General features: G+C 46.7%; 1 protein-coding gene across 5 annotated transcripts in view; it reads left to right on the forward strand.

Moving 5' to 3' along the window:
• Positions 1-23,861, forward strand: part of LOC143215757 (uncharacterized) — a 281,565-nt gene that overhangs the window by 253,572 nt on the left and 4,132 nt on the right. For all 5 annotated transcript variants that reach the window (XM_076438167.1, XM_076438169.1, XM_076438165.1 and 2 more), the window contains 2 exons: positions 18,855-19,227; positions 20,602-23,694. In XM_076438167.1, coding sequence (XP_076294282.1) covers positions 18,942-19,227; positions 20,602-23,694 — 3,379 coding nt within the window. In that variant the 5' untranslated portion in view covers positions 18,855-18,941. The remainder of the gene's footprint in view (positions 1-18,854; positions 19,228-20,601; positions 23,695-23,861) is intronic.

The raw sequence follows: 23,861 nt of genomic DNA on the forward strand, positions 1-23,861 counted from the left end.
CTTTGTCGCAGTTCGTTCAATGGGGAAACGCCGGAACTTCCGTTTACGAATTTTCAACTACTCACGGTGGCAGCGAGGCGGTGAGAGAGCGTGCTTCCTCAATTTTGGTGCAGGTGAACGGTCGCCCTCGACGGTATCGATTTCCCGGCGTGTCTTCGGGCATGCATTATTAATACGAGCAGGCCCGCGATATCTTTCTTCTGAAAATGTTCCACCGGAACTTGCCCGGGTCTCGTTTATTTATACAAGTTTAATGAAACCACGCCGCGGCGAAACTTTAAACGGCCAGCCCCCGGTAATTTACAGTCCGGGCTCACGAAAAATTCAGATTGTTGCGGAAGCGGTCGTTACGATCTCAAAGCTTCATTAGAGCGCGTCGCACGATGGGACAAACGCTCCATCTAGCTAGAAAAAGTACTACTCATCGGAAACGGCTATTTACGCCAGCTTGTCCGGAGCCGATGAAGCGGGAGATTTCGAGCTTTCAAAAAGTATTTTTATGTGGTAAAAATTTAAAAGATATTTTTCGTATAATATTCACAAATGTGATAAAACACAAATAAAATTAGAAAGTAATGAAGTATAATGTAACAGTGTAAATAAAAAGTCAGAATCAGTTGGAGTTGGACGGAAGCTCTGATTGTTTTATTAACTTTAAGACTTCTAAATATAAATCGTATTTATCTGTTTTGGTATGTCTCTGTGACTGTTCACAAAGGGGATATTTTTCGAAATATACGGATAAAAATCAGTACGACGGAAAAATTTAATTGATTCGCGAAGCCACGGACGAATAAATTTGCCAAATTTTCTGTGATTCGGATCACCGATTTGTTGAACGTTATCGAGAACGTCGATGTAATTGTGTCGCATCAGAGGAATTTCATAAACGATTGGAACGCGAGCAGAATTTTCACTTTGACCGGGACCGAGAGTTGCTCGGTGAAAAACAGAAATTGCGAACACTGTCCACAAGTAAGTGAAAACGTCCCCGACCGTTTTCGCCGGGGTAAAAAGGTCGCGAGCCGGCCAAAATACCTGGCGAAAATACAGCTGCAAAGGGGAATCGGGTCAAAGGGAATTCGATTGTCCGTGAAACGTTAAAGCGAAACTATAATATTCTTCTTCGGGGGCCTGAATCGCGGGGAACGACAACAAACGGTGCGCGTTCTGGCGTGTTTCGTTTCGGAACCGGCGAAATTAATTTACGTCCGTTCGCGTGGTCGCGCGTGAAATTTCAGCTTTCAGTTAATATTCGTTGGAAACAGACGAATATACGTGCCGCGTCGTTCAAGGTTCGTGAAAAAGGAAACGGTATGTGGGGCAGTTTTTCAAAGGGGCAACGGGAAGAAAAAAAAAAGTTCAATCTCTTCCGCGGTGGGTTGCGTGTATCGCGCGGAATTACCGGCGCTAATTGAAAAGAAATATTTGCTCCTCGAGTTGTACGCGCGAATACCACGAAGAGAAAAGTACTCCGGTACTCAGCGATGCTTCTTCGTCTTCTTCCGGCAGAAGCAGACAGGAAATCTTCGCGAATCGGCTCGGGATAATTGGCCGAGAAAATAGTTGCGCTTCATTGTGCGCCGAGGCGAGGCGCACGAACTTCGAACTTGATAATATCCTCGCTAATTTGATGGGACTCTTGAGAACGATGAAAGGCAGGCTAACGTAATTCCGGGGGCATTGAGAACGGGCCCCGGGTGCACTCGATATCTCGAGCATTGTTGCACACCGTCGTTGGATCGATCCGCAAATCGATCGGAAACAAGAAACCCTCGATCGGTGAAACGTCCGTCGGCATCGGTGCGCGAACGTCGTTGCGATAATGCAGCGAACCCTCCACGTTAATTACCTTTCAAATCCGGCAATTATCGGTAATGAAATCTTTTCCACGGCAGCGCGCGAGCCTGGCTTCTCCCCTGGGCCGCGTTTCGCGCATACCAACGCCCAGAACCGGCTGCTTTTTATAAGATGAACCCGGTTAAACGTTCTTTAAAGACGTTCACCCCTCCATCCCCCACCTTTCCACGCCTCGGAAGTGGCTCCCGACGGGGTCGATAGACGGGGCGGCTGCAAGTCCGCGAAACAGGGTATTAGCTCTCTTCGTTTGCCAACGTGACGCCGCGCCACGCCGACCCCCGACCCGGAAACAAAAAAGAACAACGAACGAACTGATAACGAGCTGCATTTTTTCAGCTATCTCGACGGCCGCCCTTTGTGCCGCGCTCTTCCTTCGGTTAATCTGAATCTCGAGACGGTAGTTCCAACGTGATCATCCGGCGAACGCTGACGACCAACCGGGAATAATGGTTTTTTAATATCGGCCTCTGGTTGCTCTACAGAACGATCTCAACCTCGTTGACTTCGTGTTCGCGGAAAGTTTGTCTAACGTTACCGTTCAAAATTTAAACATTTCTTCCGACCTGGAATACTTCCATTCAAATTTTATGGATATAAAATTGATGTAATGCCTCGTACAATACTCTAGTAATTGGTTAGACACCGGCACCATTCGAGGCAGAGCGAAGCGTGAAAATATCATTCATGTTTCCAGCTGATTTTGTGTATTTCCGTAAAAACGGCGTCGGTCCACGCGGCGCGATCTAATAACCCGACAGCGGCGGCCGCGTACGCGATCATTTGATTCCCTTTCTGAATACAAATTTTTCTATTCCTCGGGCGGTCGGCTTGGATCGATCCCCAGCCTGTTACAACCGGGGCCGGCCGGCACGGTAGCCTGAAAAGGCTCGTCACGTCTCCGGAGCGCTCGGGCGGCTCTTCCCGTCCGCGTTCCATTTTCCTTTTTCTTATTAGGCAGAATACACAAATTTCGTCTTTTTTCTCTTTCTCCCTTTTTTCCTCGCTACCTCGCTCCGGCATGCTAAGGAGATTCGTCGTATCAACTTCGTGCTCTCGTCGACGTCCCTTTGAAGAATCCCGGGCGCAGCTTTAACCGTGAATACCGCGACCGGGCACGGATGGCTAACGAAAGGAATATTTTTCATAATTCTGCGGCGTCGGTGTCGGCGGCTTGGTCCCGAAGCGTTTCTTCCCGATGGAATTCGTCTAACGCCGCGGCTCCCCGCGCTATCCGTCCCATGCTGTCAAAGGAATTTCCTTGTGCCGCCTCAAAGGCCGTGTGTCAACGCACCCTTTGAATTTTTACCAGCGGCTACCCCGCACGCCTCGCCAACGCGAATTTATTTGAAAGCGTACGGCACGCTCGCGGAATATCTAACGCGTTAATTAGCCGGCTCCACCAACGGCTGATGATCTCCGTGCCCGAGGCCCGAGGATGCTCGAGGCGGCCCTGTCCACCGACCAACGGGATAATCCGCCGCGTAGATCCGCGATCCTTCGGGACCCCGAATAAAATAAACGCACGGAGTCAATGCGATTAAAACGGACGGGGATAACGTTCCCTTTCAAGGCGGAAAATAATGTCGATGTAGCACATGCTAATCTGACAGACGACGTCGCATTAAACCGGTCTGACCCGTCCGGCACGTGACAGACGTATTCTACTTATCGACTTAGCCCCCGGTGTCTCGTTAAAAGCAACTTCCTCGCACTGTCCCCATCATAAACAGCCCAGGTTATATCCCACCACGCTCTTCCTTGCATTCAATTAATGATTATTCGTTTGTTAACGCTTTTTGTACCGACGACACTTAATTAGCTAAATATAAGTACAGAAGTGACGGTTAAATCGCCTTAACCTACAACGCAAATATATAATTAATTATTGAATAACTCCAATCGGATTGTTTTATATTACTAGTGTACCCCTCGTACGGGACATTAATCCCTGTAATTGAGATACGTGATTCAATTATTTACTGCTCGGTGTGCCGTATTGTGCAGAATTATTTATAACCAACTGACAATCACTGTCTGCCTCTTCGCTCATCTGATTCACTTGAAATAGTTCAGAAGTGTGCCTGTTTAACTTAAAAATTAAATAGGACATCTTATTCGTTTTTCACCCCTGTCACGCAGTACAGAATTATTTTTACAGTTCCCGAAATTCTGTCCGATCAATCACTGTTCGATTCCACTTGAAATCTTCCGGAACGACTGTACGACTTGTCAGTTAAAAATAATGGCAATCCACTTGCTCATGCAGTCGTCTTCCACTCAATTCTGTCCAACTGTTCATACCTGCTCGCAAAATATCGTGTATTCACTGTCCGACCGAGCACCGTCCTGTTTCACTTAAAGTATCGTTTTACTGTTTCGCCCGACGAAAACGATCCTATTCCACTTACCTCGCTCCACAACTGAAGTATGTTATTCGGGTTGTTCGTTGGCATTCCCTGTCACGCTGCTGCGAATTTTTGACGGACGCCAGCCGAGGGTATAATGAATACTGTATTCGGTGGAAGTCGCAAACGCCCGGCAAACGTCGGGGCTCAACGCTCCAACCTAATTATCGCCGGTGGGGGTTCGCTCAGGGATGAAGTTCCGGACAAGAAAGGCTCGCCCCCGCGCCCCGAAACTCCTGGTACAAATTTTCATTGTCATCATTATAAATTCCGAGTCGTAACGTTTCCCGGCCGTTTCGAGGATTTTCGAGGAACTGTACTCCGGAAATGAATATGATTAGGTTTAATTTTATGCAAAGAGGTTAAGGAGGTTATAGCCGCTACCCCTCCCTCGTCCCAACCCTCGTTTTTCAACCATCCTGACCCCGAACGAAGCCTCACCCCGCTTGTCCCTTTACCGCGTCAGGCTCACCGGTTGAGAACGGTTTAACTTTTAATAATATCAGCCAGCTGGTATAAGCTGCCGACGCTCGTGTCGACGTTTGTGGAAGCGGCTTTTCGGCCGCGTTAGAAGGATTCGTTGACTCTCAGAGGATAATCGCGACCGGTGGCCCGGAAATCGTACCTCGTCACAGCTTACAGGACCGCCGGGTGTAATATCGGCCTTTTTCCCCTTGAACCCCGCGGCTACGAATTTTATTACTAATTAAACTGGCCACCCATACCTTTGTCCTGAATCATCCTCTGAAGAGTACAGTCGCGGGCGCCACCGATTTCCCGGTCTCTTGGCTTTATCAACAGTGCTTGAACACTTTTGAACGTCCCCTCGCTTTGGTGAGCTTTCAGCTTGATCCTTAAAGGGCGTGCGATTTTTGAAAATTTTTTAAGGAGAGTGAGGGATACTGCAGGATTAATTACAGACAAAGAGAAATGACAGATGTGGTCAGACAAGTATTATAGAAATTACCAGGTACAATCAGACAAGTAGAAATAACCAGATGTCGTCAGACAAGTATTATAAAAATCATCTGGTATAATCAGACAAGTAGAAATGACCAGACATAGTCGGACAAGTAGAAATAACCAAATATGGTCAGAAAAGTATTATAGAAATTACCAGGTGTAGTCAGAGAAGTATTATAGAAATTATCAGGTATAATCAGAGAAGTAGAAATGACCAGGCATGGTCAGGCAAGTATAACTAAGGCAAGTATAACTGGTTATAGCAAACATGGTCAAAACAGTATTATAGAAATTACCAAGTGTGGTCAGAGAAGTATTATGTGGAAATTACCAGGTATAATCAGACAAGTAGAAATGACCAGACACGGTCAGACAAGTAGAAATAACCAGACATGGTCAAAAAAGTATTATAGAAATTACCAGGTGTAGTCAGAGAGGTATTATAGAAATTACCAGGTATGGTCAGTCACGTCCGAAAGGTGTCACCGATCAATCCCACCACTGATACATTAAAATACGAACAAGTAGGAGCGATCTATCGCGGCCACACACAGCGGAATTGTTTCCGGCGACCCGCGTCTCAAAATATCTCGCGAGTACTACCAAGGGGAGTCCGCGGAAACGATCCAGTGAGCTCTGAATAGAGTGATCAGCCGAAGAATATTCAGTTTGCCGTAGGTCAATCGAAGTTCGAGGGAAACGGAGTCGCGCGCGCGAGACCCGCTCGGCCCCATTGAAATTCCAGGATCCGTTGGGGCGGAGTGTGGGTGGAAGGAAGACACGCTCCTTCAGGAACTCGGTACACGGAGAAACCCGAGCAGACCGTCCCCTTTTATTATTCCCTGACGTGTGCAGGAAAGCTGGCTCGGGCGTGCCGTGCCATTTGCATTCTCATTACCATCGTCGGTCTTATTTAAATAGGTGAACAACTGCGAGCCACTCGGTGGCTCGTTACGACGTTCTCCGTTCCGAACGGAGAGGGGTACGTACGTACGTATGTACCTCTCGTTCGTCTCCGGCCATCTCCGTGGAAAATACGAGGCGAACAGACGAAACCGTTCTCCCTCCGTAACGTCGCGTCGGTTGGGAACGTTAAAGGGCTCGCCGCGGGGCTCGTACGTTTTCGTTTGCTTCTTCAAGGAAAGAACACCAGGCCGCCCAGAATTTACAGAGAGAGAGAGAGAGAGAACTGGGAATGTATGGTGTAATTAAGCGGCGGACTGTTTGTTTCGAGTTTAGGTTGCACGCGAGACGGCCCCGGCCGGCAGGTTTTATGGACTGCTGAATAATTTCGAAATTGGATGCCCCGCAGCAGTGAAGCACCGAGAATTCGCCGCGCGCCCCGGGAATTAGAAACTCCCGGAATCGACGATCTCCCAGGGAACTGGGGAACTGGGTCTTCTCAGAGAGGCGAGCGGCGCGAAATTCGACCTGGTGAATTATTGACGAGCCGGATGCTCCTCGCCTCCTCCGATATAACCGAGTCCAAGATTTTATGGCATCGCTCCTCTGTACATATGTATATCGCTATTTATCTCGTCGCCGCGAGAATTTGCAGTTCTGCTTGCCTGTTTAATTCGGAATCGGAAGGAAATTTATGCACTCTGCCAGAACTTCGTCACATCCCCGGGGCGATGGAAATCGCAGTAAATTGTTTTTCCGACATTAAATCCTGCCGAGTGTTGAAATGATCAAAAATTCTATAAATGCGCTGAACCCGCCCGCTGCTAATCGTAAAATCGCGTGATAAAGTGCCGGTCAATATTAAACGCGTATCACTCGCTATAAATATGAAATGACGCAGAAGCACGTCAGCGAACACGAAAGATCAAAAATTGGAAATCGCGATTATGATGTTTTAGAGAAATGGTGAATGAAAAATGGTGGATTAAAGAATGCGCGAACGCGCGGGAGCTTAAATTAAAGCACACAAAGGCGTATAAATCAAAGGACGAGGCAAGGTTAAACAGTTCCCCCCGGGATAAAAGCTTGAATTAAGGGAACACAAAGGTTGGCAAATCGTCGAACCGGGCTCGTAGCGAGCAAAAATTCGAAATAAAGTATTAAAAAATTCCTGAGAGAAAGGTTAAGGATCGGGAAACGGAAGGAAATCTGTGAGACGAGAGATCGGGCCGCGCGGAGGGAGCAAATGGAATAATAAATCATCGGGCTCCGGTGCGAAGAAAATCCCAAGTATTCCGTCCACGCGGCGACGATTACTCTCTGCGTTCGCCTGCCCTCAGAAGCCCGAAAGCTCCCCACGAGCAAAGTTAATTGTCGCTTCTTTCTTCGTGGTTGTGAAAGGGCTGGCGGGGCGAAGGGTGGGGCAAAGGGTCGAAGATGTCGTCGAGGGCAGAGAGGGTGTACGGTTTTAAATTCAACGCGGCACGCTTCATTAGCGAACGCGGTTTCGGCCGTGCACCGCAACGATTTAATCCGAGCTTGCGCCGCGGCAGAATTCAATTTTCCTGCGGCCTTAATGGACCAAAATGTCCCGGATCCCGTGGATACATGGTGCCCGGATGGTTTTGATACTGGCCAGCATGCTATAAGAAAGTGGTAACGTTTTTACCGTGTATAAAATGTGTTATTAACAGACTGCGAATCTTTATGCATTTATGGCTTGTGAAAATGTTCAGAAAAGGCTGGAATATAAAATTCGATAGAATTTTGTAGAATTTTTATCCTTTTTTAATCTACAAAGACTGTTCCCATTAAAAATAGGATTTTATTTCGTTCAATTTTCTTAAAATTTGTCTACAAAAATAGGAAAACGCATAAGCATCTAGTTATTAACCCCATGCCCTACAATATCGTGTCTGACTCGCGATAAACTTCCAGAGTCTAATAAATATGTATGTTGTTAATTTCCTCTAAACCGAAAACAAATTCTATTTTGATTTTATTAATGTACAGCGATATAAATTTTCGCCGTTTGTAGAAAATTGCGAACAACAAAAGAGTGCTAATCACTGAAAATGTTCTACCTGATTTGCAACAAACTGCAGTGAAACAGACATTTGTTTTCTTTCTCAACATGTTTAATGGGTTGAAAATAATATAATAGCACTTTTAAACTCTTCTAATGTTATTACTATTTTAAATTCCTACTCAGTTCTGTCATAAATGCATCAAATCCGCAGTGTTCGTCCGAGAATTAAGCATTTCATTCGCGGAGACCGCGTCCAGACTTGGCCGGAAGCTTGCGAGAGGCTTCATCGGAGAGTAATTGAGAAGCTCGCAGCTTGCGAGTCCGAGTGCAGTCGATGAATGAGCGTGATTCGTGCGGGATCGCCGCACCGGTGAAAAGAGGATCCCGGATATCCTCCGCTCGGTTTCGCCTGCCCCCATTTTTACGTTGATTAGTGTTGCGTGAAATTCCGACGGATCCGCGTTTTCATTTGTTTCCGAGTGCAGACCGGCTATACACCGGTGAAAGAACTGAGGTTAGAGGTCCCTATTTCCTGCAACGATATGCCTATTATCGATTTGCCCCGTGCTCGTCCTGCTGGGAACGTTCGGGTTAATGTGTTTCGAAAATTTTCTTCGTGATTCAATCTACCACGGATTCCATCAATGTTTCTATACGGATTTTTAAAAGTCGCGTTCGTTTGATACGGTGGAAACGAGAAGAGCCCTTCATGTTTCTTGCAGCTTGAAACGCGATGCAGCCTCCTCGAGCTGGAGGCCTTATTATCTTGTTCCGACAGGGTATCGAAGCATCGGCAATTCGCCTTTCTCTCGTTCGACATCGTTATTCTAGCATTAAATTTAATACCGCAGACTCGTGTAGTCGAAGATCTGAAATTTTACTTTGAAACGCGAGAGGATCGTGGTGTTCAAGGGACCGCTGTACGCCGTTGTCTACATTTACAAACCCTATTACATGTAACGCGTTTCCACGGTAATGAATTCAGGCGGAGTGAAAATTCGATCTCGGTGACAGGAAAGACCGTATTCAACAACAACAATAGCAACAACAGGCCGTGTTTAGAACTCGCTGGTGCGTCCAGAGAAACAAACGTTCGCGGACCCGTGAAATCAGAAGCCGCGTTATCTTACAGAGGTTTCCAATTATGAGGCAGACGGACGGTATCGAACGGCGCGCCCCAGGATTCGTCTAATTTCCCGACAGCGGAAAAATCTCTGAAGCGGCGATGAATCACTGTCCGATAATTCTCGATCGGCAAGGTCCAGGGACCAGACAGATGCCCAAGTTTCCCAGGAGTTATCAACCAGCGAGAGGCAACGTTTAAAGTTCGGACGGCAGTCGGGCAGCTACGAATAAAAATTTTCTCGGGCGAAGTGTCTCCGAGGAGGGGACTGTTTAACTTTCTGTTACGGGCGAACTGCTCGAACTCGATTTCCGCGAAGACGGCACCTCGAGCACCCAACGGGATCAATTTCCGCGCAGCTCATTAAGAAGATATTCTACCGAAATTCTGAAAAATCAATTTCTCCTCGAAAGCTCGGCGCTGGACGATTTTATACGGAAACTATTTCGATCTGAAACCTAATTGTACAACATGGACATTGAACTACAGGAACGAGGGTTCTGTTGAAATTATGAAAAAATAGCTTTGTTCTTCCCGGCTGTTTGTATGGAAATTTTTGAACAAAAGGTGGTGCGGGTTTATTGGAATTCTGAAAAATCGATGTTTTCTAATTTATTCCATCGCCTTACCCTTTGTGGATATTCGCATGAAAATTTCATGGAGAAGTTCGAATAATTACGGAGGTTGCAGAGCTGGTTAATTATGTTAAATGAAACCGACGCAGGTTTATTGAACTTCCGAAATATCGATTATTTTTTATTCATTCTGAAAGCTGCATTAAGTTTCATGAACATTTCACGGAGAAGTTGGACTAATTAGAAAGATTGACATCGGGCGTAATTGACGCGGTAAACGAACGGTTACTGTTACAGTCGAACTTTGTAGATTTCGGGAACAGATAAAAATAGCTCGGAAGTAAGGATTTTACATATCAGTTTTCATAAAATTCCACCTTTCATCTAAATGAAGACGGAAAATAGCATATTACTAATTGCTTTCCTCACTTTGAAGTCGCTTAACTCCTGCCTACAGTTTTTTAAACAAATGTACATCAGGAGCAGCGAGAGTTTTCATTTCGAATTTCAACTGGAGGTGTAGTACTCCTATCTCTCTGCCGTATCGCGCTTGCACGGTAGAATAGCGGGATTATGCGATGTTTAAAAAAAACATTAATCGTAACAAAAGTGCAGTTTCTCGCGAAAAACGAGAAGAGAAATTGGACACGCATGTAAAGCTCACATTTTTTGTTCGAATTAGCTCGCAGAGAGAAGCTTTTGGATGTGAAAATATTCGCCTGACTGAATTTGGCTTTTGCGTGGTGGGCTCGTTCGTAACTATATACGTATAATAATTTCTACAATTTACAGGGGGCCGGAATGATTTTTGATAACGTGCAAAACCATTTAAAATCGGTAATTCCTGGATTTCTAGCGCGTTTGCAAAATAATTTGGCGAGTCGGTGGTGCAAGTTGGAGGAAGAAAATGTACTTAGCTGGTTCGGCGCGCGAGGTATTCGGGTGAGAAGAGCGTCGATTTTCGTCGTCGAATTAAGCTGGCGACGAGATATCTCGCGGTCGGAGAATCCGCATGACACGCGCACACGCACGCGACCCTCTCGATGACTGTGTTGTTATTACATTCCTTGTTCCGCAGGCTATTAATGTTCGCGGAAGTGTACAGGTGTCGTGGCATCTCGAAGAGAGAACACAGTCGTCGTCGTCGTCGTCGTCCTGGGGACGAGAATGCGTCGCGCCAGGATCGGAGTCGAAATATGGCGAGGTTTAATAAAGGACACTGGCTTTCTACGGGAACGCAGCTGCACACAGCTGCGTCGACGGAGACACTCGGCGGCGCATTTAATTAAGCGTCGCAGCGTCGCTTAATCTCCGAACTGCATCCGGCCGCATCCTCGAAGCGCGCACGACGAAATTGAATATTTTCCTTGGCTCGTTCGCCCCCGGCCCTAGACGCGACTGTTTATCGTCCTCAAGGCCCGAAAGAATCCGCTTTTCGGCTGGCTAAGCCCCGGCTCGTGGCTCGTTCAAACGAATTCCACGGCTTTCACGAGTTCCCTTGGAAAAATTAGTCCTGCTCGCTCCAGAACTAGACGTACCTCGCTCCGGGAAATAGCTTTGAATGCCTGGGACTGTTCCTAAGGCGGAATTAAACGGTTTTCGACTTGGAAATGATTTTTCCCGATCCTCCGGATGTCCGCAGGATGCTTTACTGCGTCCACGGTATCTTCAAAATGTCCACTCGACCTGCTGGAATCGCCAGGGAACTTTCTCTAGAACGTTCTTTTTTCGGAAACTTGTCCGAGTGCTATTCTAATAAAAATCGGAGCACACTAAGCCGTGTTCATATTTTTCGAAGCAGAAAAGAAATCTGTGTTGGATGAACACACGGGTGTAGAAAGCTGGAAGAACGTTCGAAGTAGATTAAGTCGGCCATTGGTCGGGCACGGGTAGTTTGTCTCTGTTATTACATTCTCGATTCGTTTGCTTTGTCGTTTCTAATAATCCGGCGCAGAGGAACAATCCGCTATTTTTCTTCGTACGACAACCGCGGAGAGAAACGCCGCGAATAATAACGATAATTGTTCCATTCAGAAGCGATTCTTCTCCGCCGTATCGGTACACATTTATATTTTCGATGCATTGTCTCGTTTCTCGACGTGAAAGGGGTATCGTGGACGGCGAACAATGCGAGGTGGAAAGGCGCAACGAGGTCACCGACCATTTTAAAAACCGTCGCTTTTAATATATCGTACTTCGGCGGGGCTGATAGGCTGATGTATCTCCATCTCGCCATGAATATTGTCCTCGAGGTAAACCTATCGATCCTGCCTTCCGAACGTAAACAGAATAAAGCTGAAATTTTTATACTACCCAGGCTGCTGAGAGGAGAGCGAGCTGGAGAAAGAGAAGAAAAACGAAGCCACCCTTTCAACCGGATTTATCGACGCGGGAAGGGCTCGACTCCTTTTTCCTCGATTAAAAAGAGAAGAAGAAAGAAAAAAAGAGGAACGAAGATGAGCTCCTGAACGGGCGGGAAAGCGAAGTATGTCGTAAACGAGGCGGCATCTTCGACGCGAAACGCGTTCATGCCGCTCGTCGGTCACCGGCCGTTAATTCGCGACGCGGAACGCGTCGGCATGTAGAACAGGAATCGAGGCATAAACTGCAATTTCTATTTCGATCGCGAGCCAACCCCGAAGAACCGAAGTGCACTTGAGCTTCCATTACCCGAGTTTCCGAAAGCGGAATTGACTTCGCGCTACCGGGGCCAAGTTTCCCCCCGCCGCGCCGCCCTCCCGCCGAACTGATCTGAATTAGGAAACAGGGAAAGAGCTTCTACTTTCACGGGGGCCAGACTTCATTATTGAAACTCCTCATCGATCGACCACGGCCGACGAACGACGTTCTGAATGTCTTCGATATACAGTTCCATCGGTTCAGAAACTTTCACGACGACGCGACGTTCCCAGTAGGAAAAGCCAAACGGATTTTCGGATCGGACGAACAATTTCCGGCGAACATAGAAATTGCCAGAACGATGTGTCCCTGTAACCATACACCATCAACGTCCCCGAATATGTACACAGTCGGGACCCCGCCATGTACATTCTCTACCAACAATTCACCCCTCACGGAACAGCAACTATCCGCGCATCGGAACTCGCTGCCGCACCACCCCACCCCATCACTCCCCACAATACGCGCGCGCTCATCTTTGCTACTTCAGCATCTCAGTGCGTCAAGTGGCCTGCAAACTTCTCGATTACTTCTCAATGCTCGGTGAACTAGTTTCAGGAACGCCGGGTTTATTAGGACCCCGCGTCGAGCAGCGATTCACGTTCCCACGCAATCAGGATAATGCAGAGGCTCGTCAGCTACGATTCTACACGCCTCCACAGCCTCCTCGCCATTCCGCTCCACAGTCCGCCGGAGATTTCTCGTAAAGTCTCTATTCTAAATACGGTTACTTTTTTCGCATTATTCCAGCTGCGTTCGTATCGTTCAATTTTTCTTCAGGCAGGAATTGCGGGCTGTTAAATCCTCATTTTATCGAGATTTTTTTAAAAATCTCTTTATAAAGTCGCGATGGAAGAATTTTAAGTTCTTGCGAACAGTCTCGATCGCGTCTTTAATCCTTAAAATTCTGGGTGGGGTCCTATTGGGATCCTGGAAAGTATTTTTCCGTAATAACTTTGTAAGTAATTGTTTGTAATTTTTCCTATTTCATGTATTTTCCCTTTTTTCAGCGTCAAGTATTGTGGATGATGTGTCTATTCTAAAAACATTACCGTTATTTTGTTTTTAGCTACAAACATACTGGGGTCTCCAAGAGACCCCATACGATTATAGATAAGATAAGATCTAGCGACAGGACAGTAAATATTCTTTGTGAAGAATGTCAAATGTTCATCTGCAAAGATCATAGACTACAAATAATAGAGAAGAAAACTGTACGTTGCTTGGAGCATGACGAATGCAGAGTATATTCTATTGTTTAGAATCTTGATGTATTAATTTTTTTTTGTAAAGATAATAAAATTTAATTTTTTTGTTTTTATACCATAATTATATCAATAAATACGTATATTAAACATGTCTATTTTTTATTTTCAATTCTACAATTTTTTAACGTGGTATCCCTTGAGGGCCCCACATCGTTATTAGTGTTGTCAAAAAGCATACAGCACTTTAAGGGTTAACCTAACACCATAATTGACTACATTTGATCAATTTCTTTATAAAATCGTGGTGGAAAAATTTGAAGTCTATGCGAACAATCTCGATAAACGAAACGACGATCGCGTCTCTAATCTACAATAACAACATTCAGTACATTTGATAAATTTCTCGTAAAATTTCTTTGTAAAATCATGGTGCAAGAATTTCAAGTCCATGCAAACAATTTGGACAAACTAAACGACGATCTTTGATCGACTGCCGAATTCACCGGAAACAAATAGAAAACTGTAGAGGAATTTCTAGCCGACTGGGATTAAGGGTCAGCGGATGAAAGGTTAAGCCGGCGCGAGTCTTATCACCGTATCTGGCGCACTTGATAGTTCCAGGCGTCCGACGTCGGTAGGATCGTGATCCCGAAGATCATCCGGTCGTAATTTAGCGTCCGGGGTAAATCTTCAGGGCTCGGCGGACGTCAGACACCGGGACGTCCCGTTACTTTCGGAAAAATATGGTCGTTGGACCTGGCCGGACAGGGTTTTAGAGGTCCACGCGACCTCGTGAGTTGCGTCGCACGTTCACCGTTAAGGGTGCAACTTTGTCAGGGCCGCGGCGCGGGTTCGCGTCGGGTCACAGTCGACTGCCAAGTAGAAAAATCAATAATTCCGCCGGCGTTCCTACGGTCCCAGCGCTTTTAATTAATGCACACGTGTAATGCAAGTTTTTAATCATTGCCGGTCGCGTGCGCCCGGGCGAAGCCTGATTACGCGACGCACGGCTGCCCATATTAATATGATTTTTAGCGCCGTGACCGTAATGCTCACCATTCGCAGTTTGCACTCGCTGTTTTAAGAACTCGTCCGCGCGTTCGACGTTTCGCTGGGCGATGCGAACGTTTTTGTACACCGTGCGTCCGTTTCCCTGCAATTCGACTACGTTTTGAATAAATACAGTTACTTCGAACTAGGTTATTTGCATTTTTCAAGACTTTTTGCAGAATTCTTTATATTCAGAAAGTCCCTTGCCGAGATTTTACCCTTGCCCCCTTGCTTGTTCAAGCCCGGCCGTGTTGGATATTGTTTGAATAATTGTGCAACGTTTATGGCCGTTGCACCGAGTCGCAATTAAATTCTCAGAATTGCACACATGTTTCTGCTCGCGGCCGAAGTTATTTATGCGAGAACCTAATAATTCACGGAACAAAGGGACTGTTATCTTCCCTTATGGGTATAGCGTTCGCCACGGTACGCTTGCGTGCATTGACGCTAAGCACTGTTGAATTCGTAACAGAAATTAGATTGATGCGATACGTTCGCAACGGAAACGATCAAATAAATATTTCGCGGAGGTTCCCCAGCGATCAGTGGACGATTTTGAAAACGAAACGACGCGGTCGTCGACGATTGAAGGTTCGCCTTATCGACGGGAGAGAAAGGTTTCGTGACGGTATTAACATCGTTCGCCCGGTTGCCCGTGGCTTTCGCTTTCGTTCGCGACTCGAAATCTCTATTTCGCTCGATAATCTTTTGCCACGGGAAACGTTCCGCGACCGTGTGCGCTCGTGTATGCGGACAGGGCTCGGATAGATCGCCGGTGTGCGTGAAGAAATATTCCAAGAAAATGTTAATGCGTGATAAGCCCGATAAAAACGCACGCGAAGTTTTTCGTGCGTAATTCTGTAACGCGACGGTGTTCCCGGGAAAGGATTAGATGCTGATTAACCGATAAAACCGGGTTTATTCTCCGTTTACTGTGCATAACGTACGACCCACGGACTTCGCCCAGGGAATTCTGCTTGGCATAAAAACCTTATTTTACGTACCGGCCCGCTTTAGAATAGAATACCGCTCGAGAAATTGCGAGGTTTATGACCGAGCGGCTAGAAGAACTCTCTTTCTTATCACCGGGCCACCTAGCTGCTCAGATGCAGACCTCTAAGTGGTCTAAACCCGTCCGTGACCAGACGAAACTCCTCCAACCTCCGCCAAAAAGTAAAAGAATATTTCAATAAGGCCCGAATGCAAAGGGCTCTCAACAGAAAAGAATTTAAATGATTTGAAACAATTATACAGGGGGTGAATCATGAATCGTGACCACTAGATATTATTCTGCTATTAGCAGTCCAATCGAAAATGTTTTTATCAGGTATAGCATGGTTTCGAGAGAGCTTTCACGTGGTTATAACAAACTCTTCGTAAACTCTTCTTTTCAAAATTTTTCAAGGTCACCTTGAATCTTTTGCAAATACGCCTACAATCTTTTCATGCCTATTTGTTAGAGGATTTCAAGGCGAATTCGGTAAGTATCACATTTTAAAAAATTGCAAAAAGGTGCTTTTTCTATTTTTTTACAAATAATAATAATTAGACCGCGGATATTTTTCTAGGCAAATTTTAAGAAAGTGGGAACGAATCAAATCATATTTTCAGTGGCAGCAGCCTTCATAGATCTGAAACAAATAAAAATCTTGCATCGAATTCAGTGGAGAATTTTGTATTCTAGCATTTTCTGAAAATTTTCAGAAGCCATAAATGCATAAAGTGGTTTACCCTGTACAGTTTATGTAAAATCGTGTCCAGAGTTCCATCATTGATCATCGAGCAATTTGGCGGACGTTTGCACAGGGACGTGATCGTTCGAAGTAGAATAGGTCTGTCTAAATGCGGACAAATGAGCCGCACTTGTGACAGTTCCAAGCATCAGTAGAACAGGAATGTTGTACCCAGGCAAAGCTTCTGCAACTATGTGTACCCCGGTCTATAGAATAGAAGCCGTACACAGAACGATATACAGCAATGCGTTCACGAAACGAGTAGGACAGGTCTTACACGGGGGCAAACGATGAATCGCAGCCTGTGCATAATTAAGTAGAACGTAACCGTTCGTTATCTGGCAGGCGTGTCTGCGCCGGATTCAACAGGCGAAGTAGATCGGGCTCTGTATCTTGACACCATTACGGGCTGTTACACAATTGACGACCCCATTGTCAACGAAACCGTCGCTCCCGTTCTAGAGACGCTCTAGCGTCGCGTTTACGTAGTCATCGGACACACTTCGGACGCCTCCATTATCTGGATAAGCTGCATCAACGTTTAATCTTCCGTGATCGGCATTTGTTTTTAACGGTAAATGGAACGCGATCGTGCTGCTCTTGAAACAATTGAAACAATAGGAAGAACATTGAAAAAGAAACGTACTAGAGATCAGGGATTTGAACGTGTACGTAAATACTTTCGAGGGCAACTGCGGCCTAAATTGATCTTTTATCTAGCACTTTCGACTACTGAAAAACGCATCCACCTTAAATACACGTGGAATAAGGATCTCCAAAAAAACGTACGTATTAGTTTGCGTGATAAATGCGCGAAATCACATGCTACCGATAGATTTGGAAATCCGTTGTTGTGCAAGCAGAAGTTGGACGGCAAAGCCATTGAAGAATTTGACTGAGGGGCAACGGGAAAGTTTGTCGGGTAGCCAGTATGGTCAGGGAGCAAGATACACTGGGGCCGGTTGCGTCCACCGGCGGCGGTGTGCGAGCCAGTTAATATTGAACTCTTGAAGTTTCCACGCGCAGCATCAACTGCCCCAATCCCGCTGTGTAATGTTTAACACCGTAAGCCCCGGGAGAACGCGGCACGCCCGGCAAAAGGTATCAAAACATTTCTTGTATGGGGAACACCGTTGGCGTACCACCGCAGACCCGGCGGAGCGTTAACGGCCAGCGAACTTCCCCCAGCGGCGGAACTCGACGTTGTAGTAGCCCGGCAAGTAAAATAAGACGGATTACTGTCGGGCCAACGTAACGGAACCCTAAACGCCCGTGTAAGTAGTATAGTCTCGTCAGTAGACAGACGTACACGTCACACACGCGAGCTGTTCACTGCTGGACGATTGAAAGAAGAAATACACCTAACTTGGACGTAAACATACTCATCTTGACTGAACTGAGCTTAAAACGGTTTACTGCACGACCATAGTCTCGAGCCACTAAATGTCAGTAAGCTCTCAACGGAAGTAGAATAGTCTCGCCCCGGACGGACATAAACGTCTCGAAAGTAAACGGACATTCAACGTAGAACAATTGAATTTTCGTTCCGTGGAAAGGGTCTGTGTTTGGCCAGACAACCGTACTTATGCAATTACCACCGCCGGCGAGAGACTTTATCGACGTTGTAAGCGAAGTCGATTACACCGCGAGCGAGATATGAATTACTGCGATCAGATTGTCGAGGTGCATGTGTTCGGCGGGTCGATGAATCTTTAACCTGGCAAGTAGAACAGAGCCATCTGTGATCGGGCGAGATAAGTGGGCCCTCGGTGTAAGTAGAATAATACGGTTAAGGGTCGGACGAAGGGTTTGCCGGAAGTGTTGCGCCCGGCTAATATTTCATTACTAGAATGCGGATTTTCTGCACTAATCACAAAAATAGGGACGTACAATTTAAAGCAGTGAACATATGAAACAGATCTAAGGACATCGGTGTAATAGTTTCAACTACGTGGCCCCTGTTGTTTTTCAATTGACGTGGAAAAGTTTTTATTTTGCATTAAGATCCGCAGTCTATCAACCCCCGTGCCTTACAATATCGTGTCTGACTCGCGATGAAGATTCTGAAGAGATTTTGATAAAAATGTATGTTAATAATTTCTTTTAAACCGACTTAAAATTCTATTTTGGTTTTGTATATATACAGGCACACAATTTATATCAAGTTTCTCCTTTTTTAGGAAATTAAATCGTAGGGCAAGTGGTTAATTTAACTGTTCCAGATTTTTCAATTGATTTTAAATCCCCTAAAATATGAAGGGAGTATTTTCGTGTTGAAGTAGCACGAGTCAGGCTGTAAAGAGTGTGTGTGTGTGATTGTTCGCAGGCGGCGGGGCAGCGTCTCCGAGCGTGGTCGGGGAAACAATGAGCGGATTGAGTCGAGCCGGGCAAGGAGCGGCTCGATAATAATAACATGTGGACGACGTGGCCGCGTACGAGGCGCAAGTGGCATGGCTCATCGCGCGGCGGACACGGAGCCCCCGACAGCCGCAACCGGTTCCGTTTCATTTACTCGGTGGTGTTGGCAGCATGTATGGCTGCGCAGGAAGCTAGGAGCGCGAAATGCCCGCCTCCGGACACGATACCTGGCTGTCCTTGCTACAATTTCGAAGACGGTCTGTTCCTGGAATGTGCCGGAGCCACGGAGGAGTCCCTCAGGAGCGCTTTGTCCGGCGTGATACACGCCGCCGAGGGAGAAGGTACGTACACGCTCCTATGACGAGCGAATAAATTTGGATAAAACGGGGAATTCCGTTTCCGCCGGACGGGATATCCTGTCTCTTCCACTGTCCAGTCCTGTCCAAACCAAGGATGACGCGTTCCGCTTGGTACCACTGCTTTGAATATCCCGGGGTTGCTGCCTTAGCCGAGGGACTCGCCTCGAGTCTCCTTCAAGGGAGTAGACTCGTTTTTCCAGGATTGCAAGGATTGCGGGACGCGCCCTCTCATTTCTCAATAAGGCATGCGATAGGGTTTTTAGTAGTCAAATGTGCTCAGAAGTCTCATTTTTACGTTTACGAGGCGTAATTTGCATTATTCGGAAGCATACAACTGCGCGTAGTGTTCCTGATTTCTCAACATTTTTCATTTCTCGAGAAATGAGGAATAAGACTATATTTCTCGAGAATTCTCAGGAATTCTCTAGAATTTTTAATAAAATAAAACAATACTTATGATATTTGGAATATCGTTGATAATATTTATCAAAAGCGCAAAAAAACATTAACTCAATGTTTATTCCTGTCCAATATGTACGTTAGGGTGGACCTAAGCTATACTTGGAGAAAAGTTTTTATCGAGATACAATGCGCGCAACTGTCCAGTATTGTTCCTTTAGGTGAGAAAAAAATTTGTGCAAAGTTTGAGATCGTTCGAATGAAAGGATGACGTGGCGCACTTAAATAGAAAATTTTGAAAATTGTGTGAAATTCACCTTAACTATGGAACATAGCACATCGTTGGATTTGTCTTTTTTTCTGAATAGGAATACAGAACAATTATATGACCTCCTTTAAATAAAAATAACGATGACCTTGAAGTTTCGAAATATGGTTTCCAAAAAATTGCTTATTGAACAGTGCAAATTTCCCCTCTGACATTTTTTCGTACAATCACAAGTAACAGAGATATTTAAATACCTACATTAAAATGTAACATGTTTTGTCTGATGGTAGGACATACGTATTTGTTCATTTCCGAAAATACGTTACACAATAAATGAGATTCATAAGGATTTTCCTAGATTTAAATTTCTCGCGAAATGAGAAATAACCAATTATAAAATGTCTCGAGAAGGAACACTAACTGCGCGTGTAGCTATTTTCATAAAGCGCGACAGCCACACGCTGCCGAATAATGCAAATTACGCCTCGTAAACGTAAAAATTGCCTAGATTTACCTGTTATGTACCGCTTTTCACTACTGCAAAATCCCATCTTTCGAAACGAGTCTACCTCCTTAAACGCTATCGCGGCTGCTTCGGTCAGCAGACTTACATAATGTTTTCCAGAGAACTAACTCCAAAGCTAGCCAGCCCCGTCCCAAGCCCTAATTCGTCTCTACGGTTGTTGCAGGAGCGATAGTGCAGTCGCTAAGCGTCTACGAGCTGGATAGAAAGGTGGAGGAGCTTCGTGCGGCCGCTTTCCCACCCGGCTCCCAGATCAGGCATCTGCAGATCTCGCACTCGGCGATCCGCGAAATCAGCGAGGACGCTTTCAAGCGGCTGAGCAAGAGCCTGGAGTCCCTGGGGCTGGTCTCGGGTCGTTTGCCGCACGTGCCGCAGAAAGCAATGGCAACGCTCAGTTCTTTAAAAGCCCTGGACCTGGAGGCGAATCTGGTGCACGAGCTGTCCAGCTACAGCTTCTACGGACTCGCCCTGATGAAGCTCAATCTCAAGGGGAACCAGATAGTAAAGATTTCGGAGTACGCGTTCGCTGGCCTCGAGGGCACCCTGACAGACTTGGATCTAGCCGAGAACAAGGTCAGGGTGTTCCCGATGACGTCTTTGAGACGGCTTGAGCACCTGACGTCTCTGAGACTCGCCTGGAACGAGGTGTCCGAGCTTCCTGAAGACGGCTACTCCAGGCTAGATGCTCTGAACTTCCTTGATCTGAGCAGCAACAACTTCAAAAGGATCCCGTTGAACTGCTTCCGCTGTTGTCCGTCCCTGAAGGTGCTCTCCTTGTATTATAACGGCGCTGAGTTCGTGGACAAGGACGCGTTCATCTCGTTAATATTTATGGAGTCTATCGACCTGAGCCACAACAAAATCGTCTCGCTGGACGTCTCCACGTTCAGAGCGAACCAGAGGCTCAGGTCGATCGATCTTAGCCACAACCATATACACTACATCCGCGGCGTGTTCTCGAAACTCCCCGAGCTCAAAGAACTCTTCCTGGCGGAGAACAATATCCTCGAGATCCCTGCGGAAACGTTCGCCGGCAGCACGAGCCTATCGGTGGTTTATCTGCAGCAGAACGCGATCAGAAGGATCAACGCGAGAGGTCTGGCGACCCTGAGCCAGTTAGCGCAACTGCACCTCAGCGGCAACTACATCGAAAAGGTGCCAAGAGACTTCCTCGAGCCCTGTGAGAACCTTTCCACTTTATCCCTGGACGGGAACAACATCAGAGAGCTGGAAGTCGATACATTTGCTAAAGCGAAGTCCTTGAGGGAGCTGAGGCTGCAGGACAATCAGATCACCGAGGTGAAGCGCGGAGTTTTTGCACCTTTACCATCTTTACTGGAACTGCATCTGCAGAACAACGCCATCACGGACATGGAGACGGGTGCTCTCAGATCCCTGCACAGCCTGCAGCACGTGAACCTGCAGGGCAACTTGTTGGCAGTTCTTGGTGACGTGTTTCAAGTAACAAACGACATTGGACAGAACGGAAACAGCGGTAGCTCCTTAGTGTCCATACAGCTGGACAATAATGGATTAGGCGTGCTGCACAACGACTCTTTAAGGGGCCAGGCTTCCGTTAGGATCATGTGGCTAGGGCACAACAGGCTGACCAGGCTGCAGGCACCGCTGTTCCGGGATCTATTGCTAGTAGAGCGCCTGTATCTGACGAACAACTCGATCTCCAGGATCGAGGACACAGCCTTCCAACCGATGCAGGCGCTCAAATATCTCGAACTAAGCATGAATCGTCTCAGCCACGTTACTGTTAGAACCTTCTCCGAGCTTCACGAACTAGAGGAGCTCTATCTTCAAGATAACGGGCTGCGACGATTGGATCCATACGCTCTGACTGCTCTGAAACGCCTGCGTGTCCTCGATCTAGCTAACAATCACTTGAACGTGCTACACGATAAAATCTTCCAAGAGGGGCTACCGATAAGAACGCTGAACTTGAAGAACTGCACCGTCAGCGTGATCGAGAACGGCGCCTTCCGCGGACTGAACAACCTGTACGAGCTGAACCTCGAACACAACCACCTCACTGCCATTGCTCTAGATCGCCTGGATATCCCTGGCCTGAGGGTCCTCAGGATATCCTACAACAACTTCAGCCAGATCAGCAGCAACTCTCTGGACGGGCTACCGTCCCTTCAGCATCTAGCCATGGACTCGTCCCAGCTGAGCAGGATGCCGCCGGAGTTGTTCACGAAGAACAAGAACCTGGGGAAGTTGCTGCTGAGCAACAACGTGCTGAGAGTGCTTCCTGCTTTGCTGTTCCTTGGACTGGACTCGCTGAAGGAGGTGAAGCTCGATGGGAACAGGTTCCCCGAGATCCCTTACGATGCCTTTGCCAATGCCACTACCGTGGAATTCCTGTCCTTGGCTAATAATGAGATTCTAAATGTGGAGATGTCGAGATTGAATGGATTGGCGAGCTTGAGGGAGCTGGACCTCCGTGGGAATTACATCATGGCGTTGTCCGGATTCGCTGAAGTGAATCTATCTCGTCTGATCTCCGTGGATCTCAGTCACAATCATTTGACAGCGCTGCCAGCCAACTTCTTCGCCAGATCGAACCTGCTGCGCAAAGTAGAGCTGGCTGCCAACAAGTTTCATCAGATCCCTGCCGTGGCTCTGTCTGCTCAAAATATCCCCAGCCTGGCCTGGCTCAACGTCACTGCGAATCCTCTCGTCAGGATCCACGAGATCAGCTCGGAAGCTAAGTATCCAGCACTTCAAGAGATCCATATTTCAGGGACCAACCTGACCATCGTCACCAGCCAGGATTTCGAAGCGTTCCCTAAACTCATGCACCTCTTCATGGGCAACAACATGATCTCCAGGGTATCTCCTGGTGCATTCCGAAGTCTTCTAGAATTACTCACGTTGGATCTAAGCATGAACGAGGTGGATCTACTGCCGCAGGAGAGGCTGAAAGGCTTGGAACATCTCAGACTGCTGAATCTAACGCACAACAGGTTGAAAGACCTCGAGGATTTCCCGCCAGATCTAAAGGCTTTGCAGGTGCTCGATCTATCGTACAATAAGATCAGCAGCGTTGGCAAGAGCACGTTCCAGCATCTCGAGAACTTGGCCGAACTTCATCTGTACGGGAACTGGATATCTTCGATCTCGCCAGACGCGTTCAAGCCGCTGAAGAAACTCCGAATCCTGGATCTGAGCAGGAACTACTTGGCCAACTTGCCGCTGAACGCGTTCCGCCCGTTGGAAACGCAGATTAGGAGCCTTAGGGCTGAAGGTGAGATCTCGGGATCGCGGAACGTATTGCTCTTGATTTCGTTTGGCTCGTTTTGGCCGGTTTATCTTTCGAATTATCTGCGAAAGACAGCGCGAAACTTTCCGGTCGTTATATTAAATGAATGTTCACTCGGTTAAAAAAATGTGTTTCCTCAATTAAGATTGATA

Source organism: Lasioglossum baleicum, chromosome 14 (assembly GCF_051020765.1).
Source record: "Lasioglossum baleicum chromosome 14, iyLasBale1, whole genome shotgun sequence".
NCBI classification, from domain to species: Eukaryota; Metazoa; Arthropoda; class Insecta; order Hymenoptera; family Halictidae; genus Lasioglossum; species Lasioglossum baleicum.